This window comes from Pseudorca crassidens, chromosome 1, assembly GCF_039906515.1.
Source record: "Pseudorca crassidens isolate mPseCra1 chromosome 1, mPseCra1.hap1, whole genome shotgun sequence".
NCBI classification, from domain to species: Eukaryota; Metazoa; Chordata; class Mammalia; order Artiodactyla; family Delphinidae; genus Pseudorca; species Pseudorca crassidens.
Window position 1 is genome coordinate 184,253,154 of NC_090296.1, and position 17,419 is coordinate 184,270,572.

The following is a 17,419-nucleotide window of genomic DNA, read 5'->3' on the forward strand; positions in this document are numbered from 1 at the left end:
ATAACCCACACTAAATATCACATCTAGACATGTCTCAGTATTGATTACGTTTGTGAATGAGCAGGTATATTTTCTTCAACCAATGAACATTTATGAAACTGACTCCATGTGTTCCTGACATGATTTGAAGACAGGGACATGTGGGGAAATGAGTGTTAAAGGATTGTCTGGCTTTCCCAGAGCCCAAGCTCTAAGTTCAAGGTGAGTGGCAGGGACTGGTGAAATAGGCAGGTATGAAGAGTCACAGGCAGGTAGGGAGGTGAGCAACGGGTCATTGTGATCAAAGGCACACAAGGGTAAGGACCTTGAAACAGGGTCTAGGAAAGAGCTTGACAGAGAGACTAGTAAACAATAAGTTCGGTACACGTGGGCCAGGTAGATGGCATAAGATAAAGATCAAGAACCAGAATGTATGAGAAACGCAGCATGGACAGATCAGGAAGATTTGGGGGGAGGGAGATCAGACAATAAGGAATAGGAAGTCTGGTCACAAGAGAAACAGCACGTGACAACAAGGCCAGGCAACAGGAGCTAATGAGCAAAGAAAGGCAGAAACTCGATACATCGCCCAGCTGTATCAGCCCGTGGACATCTTAAGTAGTTCCTGTAAAGTCAGGATCCAACCCTCATGACCTACTAGCCTGGGGCTTGGGGCGGGAGGATGTGGGCACCTAGATGAAATAGGAAGTTGGGGTAGAACAGGGAAATTCGTGACTACAAAGATAACATTAAGACTTGACTGTTTTATGTGTAAGACAGAAATGTAAATATACGTACACTCAGTCTAGTATCCAACCTGGACATCAATTTTGATCCATAAAAAACAAAAACTACCATTTCCACTGCCAATGTTTAACAGTACCTAATAATAAATAATAAACAAAATAAGAAATAAAAATCCAAGAATACCTATTCGCTCCTTTACATGTATGCCACTTACGATTTATAAAGCTCTTCCAAAGTTTACTCATTTGACACATATGCTATAGCCACATTTATATCCTTCCCTTCTCTTTTTCCCAATCAGCTCAGCTTCACAGGAAATATATTTTTAAAGTTTTATTGTTTGCTACTTTAAGTGTCAGATGGTTCTCCTTCAGACACATATGGAACCCTTTGATTTAATTTTGGCAAATCAATGAAAGACACATGTGCATCTTGGAACAAGTGCTATTCATTAGTATTTGATCCTTTCCCCAACTTCACACTCAGAAAAGGAAACTTATGACGTTTCTTTCATTCCAAGTCTATTGATACTAGGAATATGAGCTTCTCTAAGGACTTCAAGTTCAGTCAGTCCTGAACCTTTTTCTTGGGGGAGTAACAGAACTAACTAAAAGTTTCTAACAATTTACATTGTGTGCTTCTTTTCTAGGCTAGATGTACTGCCTAGATGGCTAAATATAATTGTCATATTCTACTAATTGGATTTCATATTATAAAGGAATCATTTGTTTTCCTATAGATTAGTTTTAATCACAGAAATTTTGTATTTCAATCATCAACTCCTTAAATCTTCCTGAACTTAAATGAAGATACTAAACCATCACTTTTTTGACAGATGCTAGCAAAATTCTCAAATTTCGATCGGAAATAACAGTCAAATATAGAAGGGAAATAATACAACTGGGATTCTCGTACTGAATGTATTTTATTTACAGAAGTCAGGCTGGGAAGGAGTTGGATTTTTTTCAAGGGATTGGGGGTTGTCAATCAGTAATCAGAAAATGGAATTAGTGGCGAATATAGAATTACTGGATAGTTTATTTCAAATGATGGCAAAGAGTTTAAAATTTGGAGTGTATTTTCTTGTAGGTTGTTCTGGTTATCTAATTTTAAAATTGAAAATCACCGAAAGCCAATAACATGAACTTGGGACAGAATGGCGTCTATAAATCATAAGACATAGATTTTCAATGGCAAAAGAGAATCAACAGAAAAATTAATGTGAATACTGGGCAAAGGATTATGACTTTATGGACACTTGTCATATTAAAAGAGATTTGGAAACAGTGCTGGTTGGATACAATCCGTCCCTTTCAAAATATATTAGTAGTTTATTATTGTGCCTGCGTTTAACATTTCTGTTCCCAGTTTCATTGCAAATTCAGCTTTTAATGACAGCTACTGCCCTTAGGAGCTTAAGGCAGATCCTAGCGGTCTTCGCTGAGCCTAGGAAAGCGATGGCTTGCTTTTGCTCTTCGCTGAGCACCCACGGTCCTGTGCCAGGCTCTGGAAGGAAAGCCACATGGTACATTCTATTCTCTATCTCCATGGAGTTCATGATTGAACAATAAACTAGAGTACACTGAGACAGAAGCCATGAAAGGTATGAATTTCAGAATTCTGATGGGCACTTCTACGCTATTGAGTCCCTACTGAGGACAGACGTCCTCAATAAACAAACAAAACACTGAGAGAGAAGTATTTATACGAGAACGGAAGTGTTAACGTAGGAATAATTTACTGATTTCTTGGTTCTGAAAGGTAATTAGCTGACTCAGGTTTTGTAATAAACACAGGTCACAATGTTACATGCTGGTGATAATCCTTCATGACTGCTTTTTAAAAAGTTATAATAAGGATTATTATTGCACTGTTACCCTCAGGTCAAAGTAACTTTAATTAGACCCTAATAAATTAAAGACTAATGCCAAGTTTTAGTGAGTTAACACATGCAACAAAGCTGTTTCTTTATATTTCAGATCAGATTTAATTTGAATATATTTATATATTTAACAATATTTACTGAGTGTCTAATACAAGTACTGTTCTAGGTGCTAGATATAGAATAGAGAAGCAAGCATGCGGAAAGAGTCTGTTCTAACAGAGTTGATATTCTGGGGGAAACATAGACACTACACAAACTAATTAATACATAATGAAATGTCAGGCAGTAAAAAAGAGTTATGAATCCTACTCAGAAGTAGGATTGCTGGACCAGATCTGGAACATTTTGGAGAACCTCCATACTGTTTTCCATAGTGGCTGCACCATTCTACATCCCCACCAACAGTGTGTGAGAGTTCCAATTTCTCCACTTCATCACCAACTCTTATCTTTTTTTGGTTTTGGTTTTGTTTTGGTAATAGCCATCCTAACAGATGAGGTGATATCTCATTTGATCTTGAAGAGATCTGCATTTCACTGATCTCTAAGAGACATCTGTAGTCCCTTGTTCACTGCAGCCAGACGTGCATGCAACCCAAATGACTACTGGCAGGTGAATGGAAAAAGAAACTGTGGTATACACACACAATGGACTATTATCCAGCCTTAAAAAAGAAGGAAATCATGCCATTTGCGACAACATGGATGAACCTACAGGACATTATACTAAGCAAATAGAAGGGCAAATACTGCATGATTCTACTTAGATGAGGTACCTAAAACAGTCAGACTCATAGAGCAAAGATAGAATGGCAGTTGCTAAGGGCTGGGGGGTTAAAATGCTCTTTCCTTATTTTTACTGTTAGGTATTTTCTATTTTCTTTCCATTCTTGAAGAGGCAACTTTCTTTCTCTTTCACCAAACGTGTACCTCACGTACTTTCCAACACCTCTTTCAATACTTACTTCCCGGGCTTCCCTGGTGGTGCAGGGGCTCAAGATATGCCAAAACACACCAGGTTTCCAATGTGCTGTGTTCTCTCTCATATGCTACCTCTCTTCCTAAAACACTTCTTTCCCATTTCTCTGCCTGGCTAATTCTAACTCTTTATATTACTCTATCATAATGCCTTCCTGAGTACAATGGATGTATGTATCTGGTTCACCCACTAGAATGCAAGTTCTCTGAAAACAATAAGTATATTTTTTGTTGCTGTTGTTTCCAGCATCTCACACATATGGGAAATACTGGATAAATGTTTGGTGAATAAACAGATGGAGTTATGGGTGTTTACCAGGGCTACTGGCTACCTAATTGGTGCACTGCCCTCTTGTCACGCCTATGGACAACAACTGAGAGTTCCAGGATGTACTGAAGCACCTCTTGCAACCTAACCTCTTTTGAGGACATATTACATGGGATGGGGTGCTATAAGCAAAGCACAGCTGGGGCTGTCCTAGAACTCAGAAACTTGTTTTCCACCAGTTAAGGCAGGACTAGGTCATACCAATAAGATTCTTTCACAGCAGAATGGAAAAGTTCACAAGGTTGGAACACTGACAATGTCTGCTTTGAAAAGTGCATCTGGTTTTCCTCCCCATCACACCCCCATCCACTTTACGCTCCAGAGGAAAACAGAAACACATAAAATACCTGAAGCAAAAAACTGAACCCAAGTTCAAACTGAGAAGGGTAAATATTGGGTGAGATGGCAAACACATGAGAATACCAGCGATACAAAACACTGTGAATTAAGGAAAACCAAAGGAATACAAAGCAGTACCAGAAGGCAAATACATGTTGCTGGTAAGTGCCCTAAAGACAAACACAGAGATCAAAGAAAACCTCACAGTGAAATAAGCAGAAACCATCAGGATTGTTTCCACTCAAGGAACTGTGTGTCAAGTGAAAATAAGTTAACCTAATCTAATACCAAAAGTCAATAAAGGTAATTTCAAATAATACTATGCAAGAATCAAAACAAAATTAGATGAAATTGAAACAAAAGCCTCCTTTATTGAATCGAAGTAACACAGTAGATATGGAAAATGCAAACACTTCGGTAATGTAATACCTCAGATAGTAGACCCAAAACTAAAGAAAGTCCAAAATAATCACATAAGACAATGAAAATATTCAGCAATCAAAGCAAGATGGGAAAACATCATGAGAAATGCATAACTAAAACAATGATAAAAATGTAAAGGAGAAGGCTTTTATGTTAATGCTCATGAAAACCAAATGTGAATGATGAAAACTTTGTACTCCTGCCTCAAGGAAATGAGCTGATTGTTTAACCCTTCGTCCTAACAAGCTAAATTTCCTGTAACTCAGAAAAAAGGACCCTGAAACTATGACTCTCATAACTGCCCAGCCATTTAATTCAAAAAGTAAAACAGGTCACCTTCAGGACATAAACACATTCTCATACATAGAAAGAAGAGAAAGAAAAAGGAGTTTATTTAATTCATGGCACTTAGCTTAGGAAATGTAAAGTATCTTAGAAGAGAAAAGCTACTTGTTCTACATCCTTCTTGTCACAGATGTGGAATCCGAGCTTGATAAGGTTAGGTGACCGCCTGAGAACCCAGACCAAGCAGTGGGAGAGCAGGATGGTCTCTTGCCCCCACACAGTGTTCTGTCCACCACGGGACCGCGCTGCCACACACGTCACCTCAAAGGCGGGAAGACGGCCCAACATTAAAGGACACCTTTCTAGGACATAACACATTTTATCATATAAAATTCCAATCTAAATTTAAAGAAATCAATAAAATCTGGAAAAAAGGGCTTCCCTGGTGGCACAGTGGTTAAGAATCCGCCTGCCAATGAAGGCGACATGGGTTCAAGCCCTGGTCCAGGAAGATCCCACATGCCGCGAAGCAATGAAGCCCGTGTGCCACAACTGCTGAGCCTGTGCTCTAGAGTCTGCGAGCCACAACTACTGAACCCACGCACCTAGAGCCCGTGCTCCGCAACAAGAGAAGCCACCGCAATGAGAAGCCCGCGCAATGCAACAAAGAGTAGCCCCTGCTCGCCGCAACTAGAGAAAGCCTGCGCACAGCAACGAAGACCCAATGCAGCCAAAAATAAATAAGTAAAGTAAATAAATTTTTAAAAATCATATTAAAAAGCTATTAATGAGATTTAAAATAATTGTAAGAAAAAAAGATGGCATCTCTCAATACGAACATTACCTGTTTTTCTTCATCTTACCACTAACAAGTATTGTTCTAAAATTCTTTCCAATTTCTAGAATAGTATTTAAATAAATGCATATGATTAACTAAGGACAGTAAAGGTTTTCATCAAACAGCTGTCATCACCATAAAAGTTTCCTCCTTCTATGGAGTCACTCAGCATCTCATTACCAGGGCTCAGTGTAATACACATTTCAAAGGGGACCCCAAATTTCAAAGCAACCAAGACATCATGGATACTACTTCTTTGCCTCCCGACCAGAAAAGAAAATACCCTGGGAATGTTTCCACTTTAGGGGTTTTTTGTTCAGCTATGCTTTAATGTCACTGAAACATATCAAAACATCATCAAAACAAAAATGGAAGAATTTTCTTGAAAGGCTTCCACAATAGAATTTTAATTTTTAAAAAAACTCACATGTATTTGTATATTCAGTTCTAATTTTTAAGATATTAATTTTTGTACACCTACAATTATTACAATGTATTATTACAATAATACAATGTTGTATGTCAATTATATTTCAATTTGTTTAAAAAGTGAAGTGGCATGAGTGGAAAAAAATATTACTTTGACCATTTCATTCATTCACCAGATATTTGCTGAGTGCTTATTCTAAGAGCTGGAGATAGAGTAGTATACAAAATAGTCAATATCCCAGCCATTGTGGGGCGTCTATCCCAGTGAGGCAGAGGCAGACAAGCAGATAAACGAATAAATACATATTTCAGGTGTCAAGTGCTATGAAGAAAGAGTAAAGGGACAGACAGAATGGGAAGGGGTGCTGTCTTATCTCTGGTAGTTAGAGAGGGTCTCTCTGATAAAGTGACATCTGAGCAGAAACATGAAGCAAAACGGATCCAGGCAAGCACATGCCTTGGGTGTGGCAGGAGGGTGAGTGTTCCAAGCAGGGGGAACAGCAGATGTGAAGGCCCAGGGTGGGTGCTTTCTTGGAAGATGTGAGTAAAGCAGGGAGACCGGGATGGCGGGAGTGGATGAGTCTACCGAAAACGGAAGCAAATGGTTCAGGGCGGCAGTCAGGGCTCATATCAGGTGCAGGCCCTGGAAGGCAACGGTAAGGATCTGGGATATACCCCGAATGAAATGGTAGCAAAAGAATGCCATGATCTAACTTGTGTTTCAAAGAGATGCTCTGGTTGCCACGTGGAGAACAGACCAGGGCAGAGGGTTGGTGGCTCAGGGTGGAAAGAGCAGAAGCAGAAAACTAGTCTGGAAGCTTCTGTGATGACCCGAGGGAGAGAGGGCAGTAGCTGAAAACAAGCGGCGAGGGCAGAGGTGGGCACAAGGGGTCAGATTCTGGATATATTTTTCCCGGGAGAGCTGACAAGATTTGCTAATGGTCTGGATGTGGATGGGAGTAAAAGACAAGTGTGGAGGATGATTCCTAAGAGTCTGAAGTCCGTATCTGGAAAGCCGCAGGTGTTACTTAGCAAGCTGGGAAGCCTGGAAAAGCAGCAGATGTTGCGGGGAAGGTGGGAAGGTGGTTTTGGACTTACTAGGTTAGATGCGTCACTGATCATTTGAATGCAGACAGACATGAAGTACCGATCTGTAGAATGTGATGGGCTTCACTTAAGATAAACAGAATTCGGAGCATATTCCCAGATATTCTAAAATCTTTTTGAATTAACTCAGATACCCTGTGGGTATGCCACCACTCGTGTTAAGGTTATAAAACTTACTGGTGCATCTTTACTTTTGCTTCATGCCTCAATATCTAGTTTCCAAAATTGGAAATGTCACCGAACACAGGCCTCGTAACAGGTAACTGAGAAATGACAGGTTATAAATGCCTCCGAGGAGTCAGCTTTTCTTACAAGGCATTACTTAAGCTACTGAGACACTCCTTCCTGTCAAAAAATCTCCCCCTACCACCTTCATGGAGTCTGAAATTCCCCCACTTCAAAAAATGTAATCATTCCCTCTTAACCATGCGTTACTCTTCCCCAAATTCTTGTATAAGTGCAAGAATATTTATGTGTACTTTCTTTTAATGGAGACTTTTCTTATGCAGTTTGGCATAACGTAGGGTCCTCTTGCTAGAAATACTTAGGAAGAAAAGGAGTGGTGGCTTGAGAGGAGAAAGGGGAGATAAACCAACAGCAGTAGGTTTTTAGAATGCAGCCTTAGAGGAGCCAGTGGAATTGGAGACGCGCGAACCTGGCGTGGAAGGAGCTGGGGAACCTGCCAGAGGGGTCTCAAATTCTCCTTCTCTGCGTAGATTCATCCAAGACCCGATCACGGACACAGGTGATGACTTCTGCATTTATCTGCAGTGCAGCCTCCTCCTGTGGACTCTGACTGCCTGCTCGATGCCTCCATTTGAATGTCTCTTTGATGCACCACTTCTGTGCTCTGTTCTCTCAAGGAGAAACATTATTTTCCCAAAGCCCCCTTGGCCTAGTTAACTTCCATTTAGCATTCACATCTCAGCTCAAATCTTCCTTCCCTGGGGAAGGCTTCCTTGACATTGAAGCCAGATGGAGTCCCCCCCGCTTTGTGGCCCCCATGGCCTCCCCTCAGAGCACTTACTCAGTCCATAATTATATATTACTTGGGTAAGTATCTGCTCAATGTCAGGGTCCCCCGCCCCAGACTCCAAGCGCCTTAGAGCAGATGCATATCTCTGCTGCTCAATGCTGTATGTATTGCAAGACCCGAGCTCTTGGCTGGTGTACAAAGAGCACTCAAACATTTGGTGAATAAATGAATGAATGCCTCGTTTGTGTGTACAGACGTGAAGTAAAAGAGTCCCTGACGAAGCAAACACTAAGGTGCGTCGCCTTTGCGAGAGACATCAGCTCCAGTACGCTGAGCTGAGTAAAGTTAAATAAGGTTGATCGAAATTTGTTCTCCTATTTGCTTTGGGTTTTATTTATCTCATCAGGCATCAACATTATTCTGTACCTCTAGAGCCACTGAAGGGAGAAATCAACAACCCTAAGTCCAAAAAAAAAAAAAGTTACTGAATCCTCTGTTAGATAAGCAGACACATGTCTGTAGTAGTTGCCAGAGGTTGGGGGGCGCGGGAGGTAGGGAGAGATTGGTAAAAGGGTAGAAATTTTCGGCTATACAGTGAATAAGGTCCAAGGATCTAAAGAATAACACAGTGACTATAGCTGATAACACTGTATTGTATAGATGAAATTTGCTGACAGAGTAGAACTTACGTGTTCTTGCCAAAAAAAAAAGAAAAGAAAAGAAGAAAAAAGATAAATCCGTGAGGTAATGGATGTGTTAACTAACTAGGTGGGGGGACATCTTTTCACAATGTACACATATATCAAACCACCACGATGTACACTTTAAATATCTTACAATTTTATATGTCAATTATACCTCAACAAATCTGAAATTTAAGAAAAGAAAAACTTTTCTACCAAGGTAGGGCCAGTCTGAATGTATAATTTAAGACGTATTGACTATAACTGATTTTATTCTCATAGGTGCTTTCCTATGAATGCAAAAAACAGTTACTCAACTACAAGAGATTTCATAGTTTCATCAGGTCCTCAGTCCCATTACATTTTCCCCCAAGATGTTAAACTGCTCAACTTCAAAATCTCCTGCCTCAGGGATTTCAGCCCTATGGACTTTGGCTGAAAAGGAAATTCCGTTTTCCTTTTGTTCTTCTGTGCTCGCTACTCTCTCCGTCCCCGTGTCACTAAGCCGTAGCTACACCTCAGTCTCAACCTTTAACAACAGCTTTATCAGAAGGAGTAGTTAACATCCAAAACAATTTCAACTACCAATTTCTAGACCTAGCCCACCAGCTTGGATGCAGAAAACAGGAGAAGGTAGAGGAAAAGTATGGTTATATAAAATACAGAGAAGATTATTAACAATCAACAGTATTTTCCATTGAAAAAAATCTCGTATCCCAAGTACATACCCCATTTCTTTTTGGCAAGATCTAACTCTGTCTGCAGCTATATATCAATATTTAAACACACAAATTCATAGCAACCTCTTAGCCACTCAAATATAACCGTAAGATTGATTTTCCTTAATGGAAATCAGATACGAACTCCATAGAACTCAAGTTTCCACTCTGGCTGTGTATATTCATCACATACAACTCCTGTGAAACAAACTCATGCAGCAGATCCCAAGACGCTGTTGTCATTAAAGATCCATTTGTAGCAAAAACAGTGAAGTAAGACAGGAAAAACAAGCAGGCAAAGATGCAAATTAGTAGTTAAAAAAAAAAAAAAAGACTTAACTTTCTAAACATAATTTAAAATGTTCAGATACACCCAGGCCAAACGTTTGCGCAAAAGTGACACATTTGTTAAAGACACGCTTGTGGCACATTAAAAAAAATTTCTGAGAGTGGTTAACGTCTGATACCTCCTTCATCAGACGGTCTTGTTACCTCACTGCAGCACGAAAAGCTAGGGTAAATCTCGGATATTTCTGATTTGTCATCTCCCAGACCTGTACCAAAAGTACTGCTCGAATGAGATCGAGACCGTTGTCTCCTATAATGATTCGCCTTTTCTATATTGGAGGGAAAATATTCATACTTGTGATGAAGTGACTTGAAGAACAAAGGAAACAAAAAAATTTCTTAAAAATGTAACAAGGAAGAAAAAGAATCCCTTATTAAATTACAATCCAAAAGCTCAGGTATTAGAAATTCTAGTCACCTATTCCCAAACTTCAGCACACATTGCATCAACTATGTAAATGACTTAATGATCATTTATACTCATTTTTTGTCTCAATTTTAAAGGAGAGATGAGGGATGGGAAATTGACAAGAACTAAGAAAACACTGGCAAACTAGTAAACTTCTATCAAACAAAAGGTTTGGTTATAAATAATTCTTTTCAAATATCACCAAGGATACAGCATCTGTTGCCTTTATTTTTAGAAAATTAAATACAATTTGGCTGATTACGTGGATCAAATTAACTATACAAATATTAGAATCGCTACTTTGCCTTGGGCTTTCAATTTTGTTAATGTCGGCAATTAAACGTGGAGTTAGAAATCAGGGGGCAGAGCAAGACCTAAATGATATATCTATTTATATTTTTAAAATACTTGCATAACTGTCAAATCTTCGGTTTGCTAAATGTGGTCTGAAAGTCTGAAAAGTCAACCCATGCTATCACTATACCCAAACATCCGAACCATTTGGGTTTTGCTTTTAATTGTAAACATGCAGTCTAAGTTAAAAGTCAAATAAACTTCCTAGGTAAACGACAAATTTTGCATTTTCTAAAAACCCAGAGATAAATGTTAAGGATACTTGAAAATCTATTTTAAGACATTTATGGTACTATATAGAAAATCTCCCCACTGTTTTACATAGAATTATTTAAATTGAAGAAGTCTTTACATTAAAGAACTATACCTTTAAAATGTTGTGTTTTTCATGAAACAAATCTCCTTTATGTCTTAGCAGTTTAGTGCAGTCCAAATGGCTGCATTTGAAAGCCCAGAAAACCTCTAAAATCATATTCACTAATAAAAAGGAGATGTAAGTAAGCTCTAGACACCTTTCAAATAAATCTAGAACAAACTAATCTAGGATATATTAAAAAGCCCTTTGGCAAGTTTTGTTTTCATAAATGATTAAATAGCACAGCAACTCTGTCAGTTTTTCAAATCCCAAACTTAAAAATTTACACTACACAAACGGCACAATGAACCTCCACAGCTCACAGTAGCTTCACTTTGAGGACAAAACCACGTAAATGGGGAGGAACTCAAAATGTAAGCAGTACCAGAGAGCATATGTAGACTTCTAGACTGAATATTGTCTTCCAGGGGATCAATGTCGAAGATGGAGCCAGGATCTGTGCGCCAAACTTTGAGGTCTTTTACCAAAGGAAGAAATCAACAAATCAAGAATGAATAAAAAAAGTCAGCACCCAAGAGAGTCAAGCAAAAGTCTGAAAAGGGGCGTATGCAAAAAGCAAGCATGTAATAGGCAAACCCACTGTACAGCCTACTTCAGAGAACAAAGGGATATTCACACTCACTGGATTTGCTAAGAAAACTTTGTGATCAAATTTAAGTTGCCTAGTTCATTGACGTTCCATGGGGAGCCTGCGAATCATCACCCAACACACGTGCACGCCAGACAACTCCCTGCATCCCTGAACCCTCACCACTCGTGCTCTCCACACACTGAAACAGGTAAAACGTTGGGTTAAAACTCCTGATTAAGGACATGTGAGTAATTCATAAGAAGCAACTAAAAGGTTTTTGTCTAAGAAAACAAAATAAAAATCAAAAACTTCTCCCCCTACAACAGAAACAAATGTTGAACAAATTGAAAAATTAGTAAAAATTTCAGGTATTAGAAATTCTAGTCACCTATTCCCAAACTTCAGCACAGAAATTACTAAAAATTTCCTTTCTAGCCCTACCTTAGATTTTAGTATAAGCCTTGCTCTGTCACCATTCAACACTATGTTCCTAAGATTTTCCCAGGCTGACAAGAAGGAACAGCAGGACGAGAGGTTCCTTCCTCTCTGATTTGTGAGACTTTCAGACAGCTCTCGATTCTCCCAGTTCAGAGATAATATTAAAAAATATATAAGCTATTCATATTGCGGAAATCATCAGAATCTCTCTGGCATGTCTATTTGCGGTAAAAGGACGTAAATGGGATTACTTCTGTTATGTCACCCATGCAGACAATGTCTGCAGTACAATTATACAGTACATAAGCTAAAGGGAAACAAAAAAATTGCTCATCCTTCATTATCACCCATGTCTGATATCTGGGCTTCTTTGCATAACAAGTAGGAACACTCTTAAGACCAGAAGGTTATTAAAGACAGAGGACGTCCAACAACAGAATGGATTTGCAATGATACCTGGCAAAGGCCATGAATCCCATCCAACATGGTGTCAAACAATATTACCTGTGGTCCACTTTCACCTGGGCACCACCTCAAGCATTTGAGGAGGAGTCCGATGAATAAGGAAGCGAATTTTAAAGCCAGGGCAAGCACGATCTTTTTGACTGTGCAGACTTGCCAAGCAGGCCCGTCAGCTTACCAACGATGATTCCAGGTCTCCTGTCCATCTCCACGATGTGAGGATGGACACCTTTATAGGCAGCATCGCTGACGACCTGGGTGTTCTTCCTCACTCGCTCTGTCACGGGGTCATCCACAACAGGAGTAAAGCCCCTTCCCTTTGTCTTCTCAAAATCTTCATGATATTTCACCTGAAAAAGGGAAAAACCATATTAACTCAAACTGAAATTTCCTGATTGTTACACAACTCACAAAATTTTGATATAACGACGGTTGTCACTGTACCAGCTGCACCTATTTTCTACATAGATGTATCTTTTCCAATTATTCCAAAAATAATGTCTGAAACTTCAGTTTCCTAGCATCAGAAATCAAGCTGACATTTTCACAATGTTTTTCATCATTACGGTTAGCAGCTCTTTTAATATACAAACCTGTATATCAGTAAGAAGTGTTAAAAAGATATATTTTTAAAATCCTGGTTACTTCCTAAAACGAACTCACTTAGGTATAAATTAATATCCTATCTCTTAAACTTTAGTATGCAATAAAATGATAAGGTATTTCTACACAATTATTCAAGAAAACCATATTATTTAAAATTAGATTGAGAGTTACCAATAATTATATATATATATTTTTGTATATAATTACAAAAACATATATATATTTCAAAACATGTTTTTCATGTTCTGAAATTGGATTAAGGTGATGGTTGTTCAACTCTGTAAATTATACTAGAAACCACTGAATTGTATACTTTAAATGAGTGAACTTTATGGTATATAAAATACATCTCATGAAACTGTTCTTAAAAAATACATATTTTTATATTCCTTAAACATTTAAACACACCAAACTCAACCTTAAAATGAACTGAAGAGAAGTCCAACCAAATATCTTTCATAAAGTACATTTACAGTAGTCACGTTAGAAATAAAAAACACACCCAAAAAGTCACTGAGAAAAATTATTTTATTAGACTAAATATTTTCATTACATTTCAGTGTGATTAGAAAGCTCCCCCCCAGAGGACGGGCCCATCGGCCTTTCCATGCTTTGTTAGTTATCCAGATTAATGGTGAACAACGCCATCAGTGCATTGGGTGGCACCATTCCTTAGTATGTTTTAGTCACAGATGGAGGACCTGGTTGGACCCTACCATTGAAATATGATTTTGAGCTTCTTTGACATGTCTGAGACCAGGTGTATCTAAAATCAGACTTGGTCTACCTTTCATCTGTCTCTGGTCCTGGGTATATTTTACCTGCAAAGTAAATAGTAGAACATACTTAAAAATCAGACATTTATAATTGAAAAAAATTACATAACCTTTTCAAGCTTCCCAAGTGAGTGAAACATATACAACGTATCGTGAATTACTTCCCAGGTAACTTGTTTGGTGAATTACATTTCGTTCTAGAATAACAATCTAAAATTTTACTCTCGAGATGGTCTCCTTTAAAGGCTGCAGCCAAGATGACCTAAATCTCTCTACCAACTGAAAACAAATGTGTGAGTGCCCAACATCCACTAACAATGTGTCAGTAAAAAGTGGTTATCACACTTAAACAGGGAAAATCCAAAGCTAAATGGAACCGAAATTTATTTTTCCATTTCTCTATTTCCCCATTTCCCACCATAACACTGAAAGAATGCATACGGAACATCCCTCTATTTCCTTTTATTTGCCCACTGCAGATGACAAGAATCAATAAGTAACAAATTTAGGTTCCCTCTAAGCAGCCCCCACTTCAAGGCAGTTTATGTTGAATACAATCAGCATCTCTGGACAGAAATACCACTAGAGAGCTGTGCACTGTAAAGCCTGAATGCTGATTCCTAGGCATAAAGCTCTTTTTGACATCTGACCATCAGCACACTGCTATTTGCGAAGCTGATTATGTATAAGATTAGGATACCAATTATTGCAGACCCGAGGGCATATGTGCATTCAGAACGGAAGCCCTGGTATTTCCTAAGAGAAAGCACACTCCCCGAATAAGACACCGATGTGCACCAAGGGCGTTTAATGAGTAACTGAATTCTGTGTTAAATATATTTAAAGATTTTTTTCCCCTCTAAATCCTTACTTTGGAGTAATGAGTCATTTCTTATTTTGTTTTGCAGAGAGGATTTAACAATCCACATTCAATGGAATACATCTGTAAAATAACAATTGTTTAACTTACACACCAAAGACTTTACTACTTTCAAAGACACTGGCTAAAATAACATGAATCATTGTTTAAATGAACATAATACAGTTTAAAACAAGACTTTAAATGTAAGTGTTGGTCACATCTGGAAATATCAACAAAGAGTTGCAGGATAATATAAAGTTAGACAGTGGCAGCTTTTGGAAGTCATCTGAAATAATACATGGACTTATTGCATATATTACAAAGGTTTCTTGGAAATCAATTTTATTTTCACAAGGAGGAAACAGGTTTGCAAGTAAAGAATATAAAGGACATGTCCTTTGCGACAGCCCCAAGTGAATAAAACAACTTGCCGAACTAATATTTTCTTGATTCTTCTTTACTCTTTCCATTTCAGGAGTTATACTTAAAGCCGTAGCTCTTCCAGGCTGACCTTTATAATAAACCTGTCATTTCAGAAAACAAAAAGCAGAGCACTGTGAATCAATTCACCTAAATAAGAGTCTCATTGTACTTATTTTAAAGAGTTAGCCAAGGAAAGGAAGCTATAAAAAAAAAAAGGATGCTATCAGAGGTTTAGTCATATTTAAAATGCTTGCATCTTAAATCATTCTATTTTAATTCATCCCATAGCAGTGAATCACTGTGAATGAAATCACTATTAATGTACTCATTATATGGGCATACCTTCGGTAAAGCTGTAATAAGCATTTTAACACAAAGGAGTATGATATGAAATGTCTTCGTGGATATTACTTTAAGGTACTCTTACCTATATAGAATGCTGCTATACTGTTATGGCTTTAGTAATTAACTGTGGCAGAACTTCTGCCAGGATGCCTAAGTAGTAACCAGAGTCATCCATGAGGCCAGCATTCTTCCCACTGCTCCATCCCTCCTTCTCCAGAATCATGTTCCCTTTTGAGAGTAACAGAGTTACATCAACTGTGACTCTGAATATATTGGGAAAAAGTGAGCATCTACTTCTCCAAAATATAGTTGTCAGGGAAAGTGCCAAACAGGAAACTGCCTTTCCTTTGTAATCTGGTCAAAAGGACTTTAAAGGCTTGAAGAATAAAAGATTTCTTTGAATCTAATAGATCTCCAAATTTCCTCTTCCAAAGAACCCAATTTATATATTAATGACTGCAAAAAAGGATTCTCTCAGTGACCTGCATCCACGGATTACATAACAGAAAGGAGTCAGAGCAGGACAGGAGTTGGTGTCTGAGTAAACACTGACAGCCCCTCAACAAGTGCCCCCCGAATGGACCTGTCCCATGTGACCTATTCAGCCAGGCACACTTTATAATTTTCCCCCAGCATCATCCAAAAATAAAGTGACAACAGCTGGGAGTGGGAGTCAGGGCCGGAAAGGCTACAGAACGAGAATATGTATATATATATGTAGGAAAGGGACTGAGAAAGCGTATTTGTAGGGCCAAGATGCCCGAAGCTGCCACTGTAAGCCTTTGGGGCACCACAGAAACCACAAGCATGAAGGAAGACCAGAAAGGAGGGATGCACAGTAACCTGCAAACAAAAATCACACTGTAGTCCCTGGGAACTCTAGCAGGGAATGCCTGGCTGGACCCACAATACCTAAGACCTTGAAATCTTTCCAATAAATTGGCAGTCAATTGAGAGCAGAGTATCAACTCCAGGTCATGAAAACTTTGTAAACACGACCCCTTCACTGACATGTTGACAATATGTTTGCTCTTGTGAGAAAAAAGTTACTAAGATCACACATTGCTGAGGTTCTTCTGGTTTTCTTTAACCCTCTTCAGCTCTGGTGGATCAGAAATTGCCGTTGCCTGTTTAATCTCTCCTCTGTATTTTACCTATGGAGGAGAAATAAGACTTTTAACAAACAGTAGCATGGTCTCCACCCAAATAGCAACAGAGGATGAGCCTCAAGATTAACCCTAATTTTTAAACATGTTTTTCCACAGTAGACACGTGTCAACCTTTCAGTTCAAATGCACCTGGATTCTGATTCTTCTAACTTAGCAAGCACGAAGTGTTGTTGTGCTTCTTAAAAATGATTTTTTTAAATAAATATATTGCTGTTCAATACCAAAACTAATTGCAAATGCCACAACTAAATGTAATGGAAATATAAGGGGAAAACACTGTAATGAAATCATCACAGGAGAACTATAGTGAAGTAGCCACGGCAGCCTGGGAAGCTGGCTCTACTCCCATTCTGACCCTGGAGCCTCCACCTTCAAAAGGAGCTGCAGATTCCTCACTCCTACCATCATCAGGGATCTTGTAAGGATGAAGCAGTCATCAGCCTGAACTCACTCTTAAATTTTAAAGTCTCTCAAAATTACCCGTTTTAGGAGAAGGTTACTGTTTATAATGGTAAAAGTTCCATAACAGGGTGAAAGAATGGGAAAAATAACTATTGGGGGACAC

The 17,419-nt window shown here is 38.7% G+C and overlaps 1 protein-coding gene across 6 annotated transcripts in view; it reads right to left on the reverse strand.

Annotated features, from left to right (window-relative positions):
• The window catches only part of NEBL (nebulette), a 339,555-nt gene that overhangs the window by 17,336 nt on the left and 304,800 nt on the right, over positions 1-17,419 (reverse strand). For 3 of the 6 annotated variants that reach the window (XM_067702904.1, XM_067702901.1, XM_067702902.1), the window contains 2 exons: positions 16,747-16,839; positions 15,007-15,441 (listed from right to left, as the gene is read on the reverse strand). In XM_067702904.1, coding sequence (XP_067559005.1) covers positions 15,115-15,441; positions 16,747-16,839 — 420 coding nt within the window. In that variant the 3' untranslated portion in view covers positions 15,007-15,114. Of the gene's footprint in view, positions 1-11,566; positions 11,660-12,851; positions 13,024-13,995; positions 14,101-15,006; positions 15,442-16,746; positions 16,840-17,419 lie in introns of those variants that run through there. The other 3 variants (XM_067702916.1, XM_067702907.1, XM_067702909.1) reach the window with 3 other exon arrangements.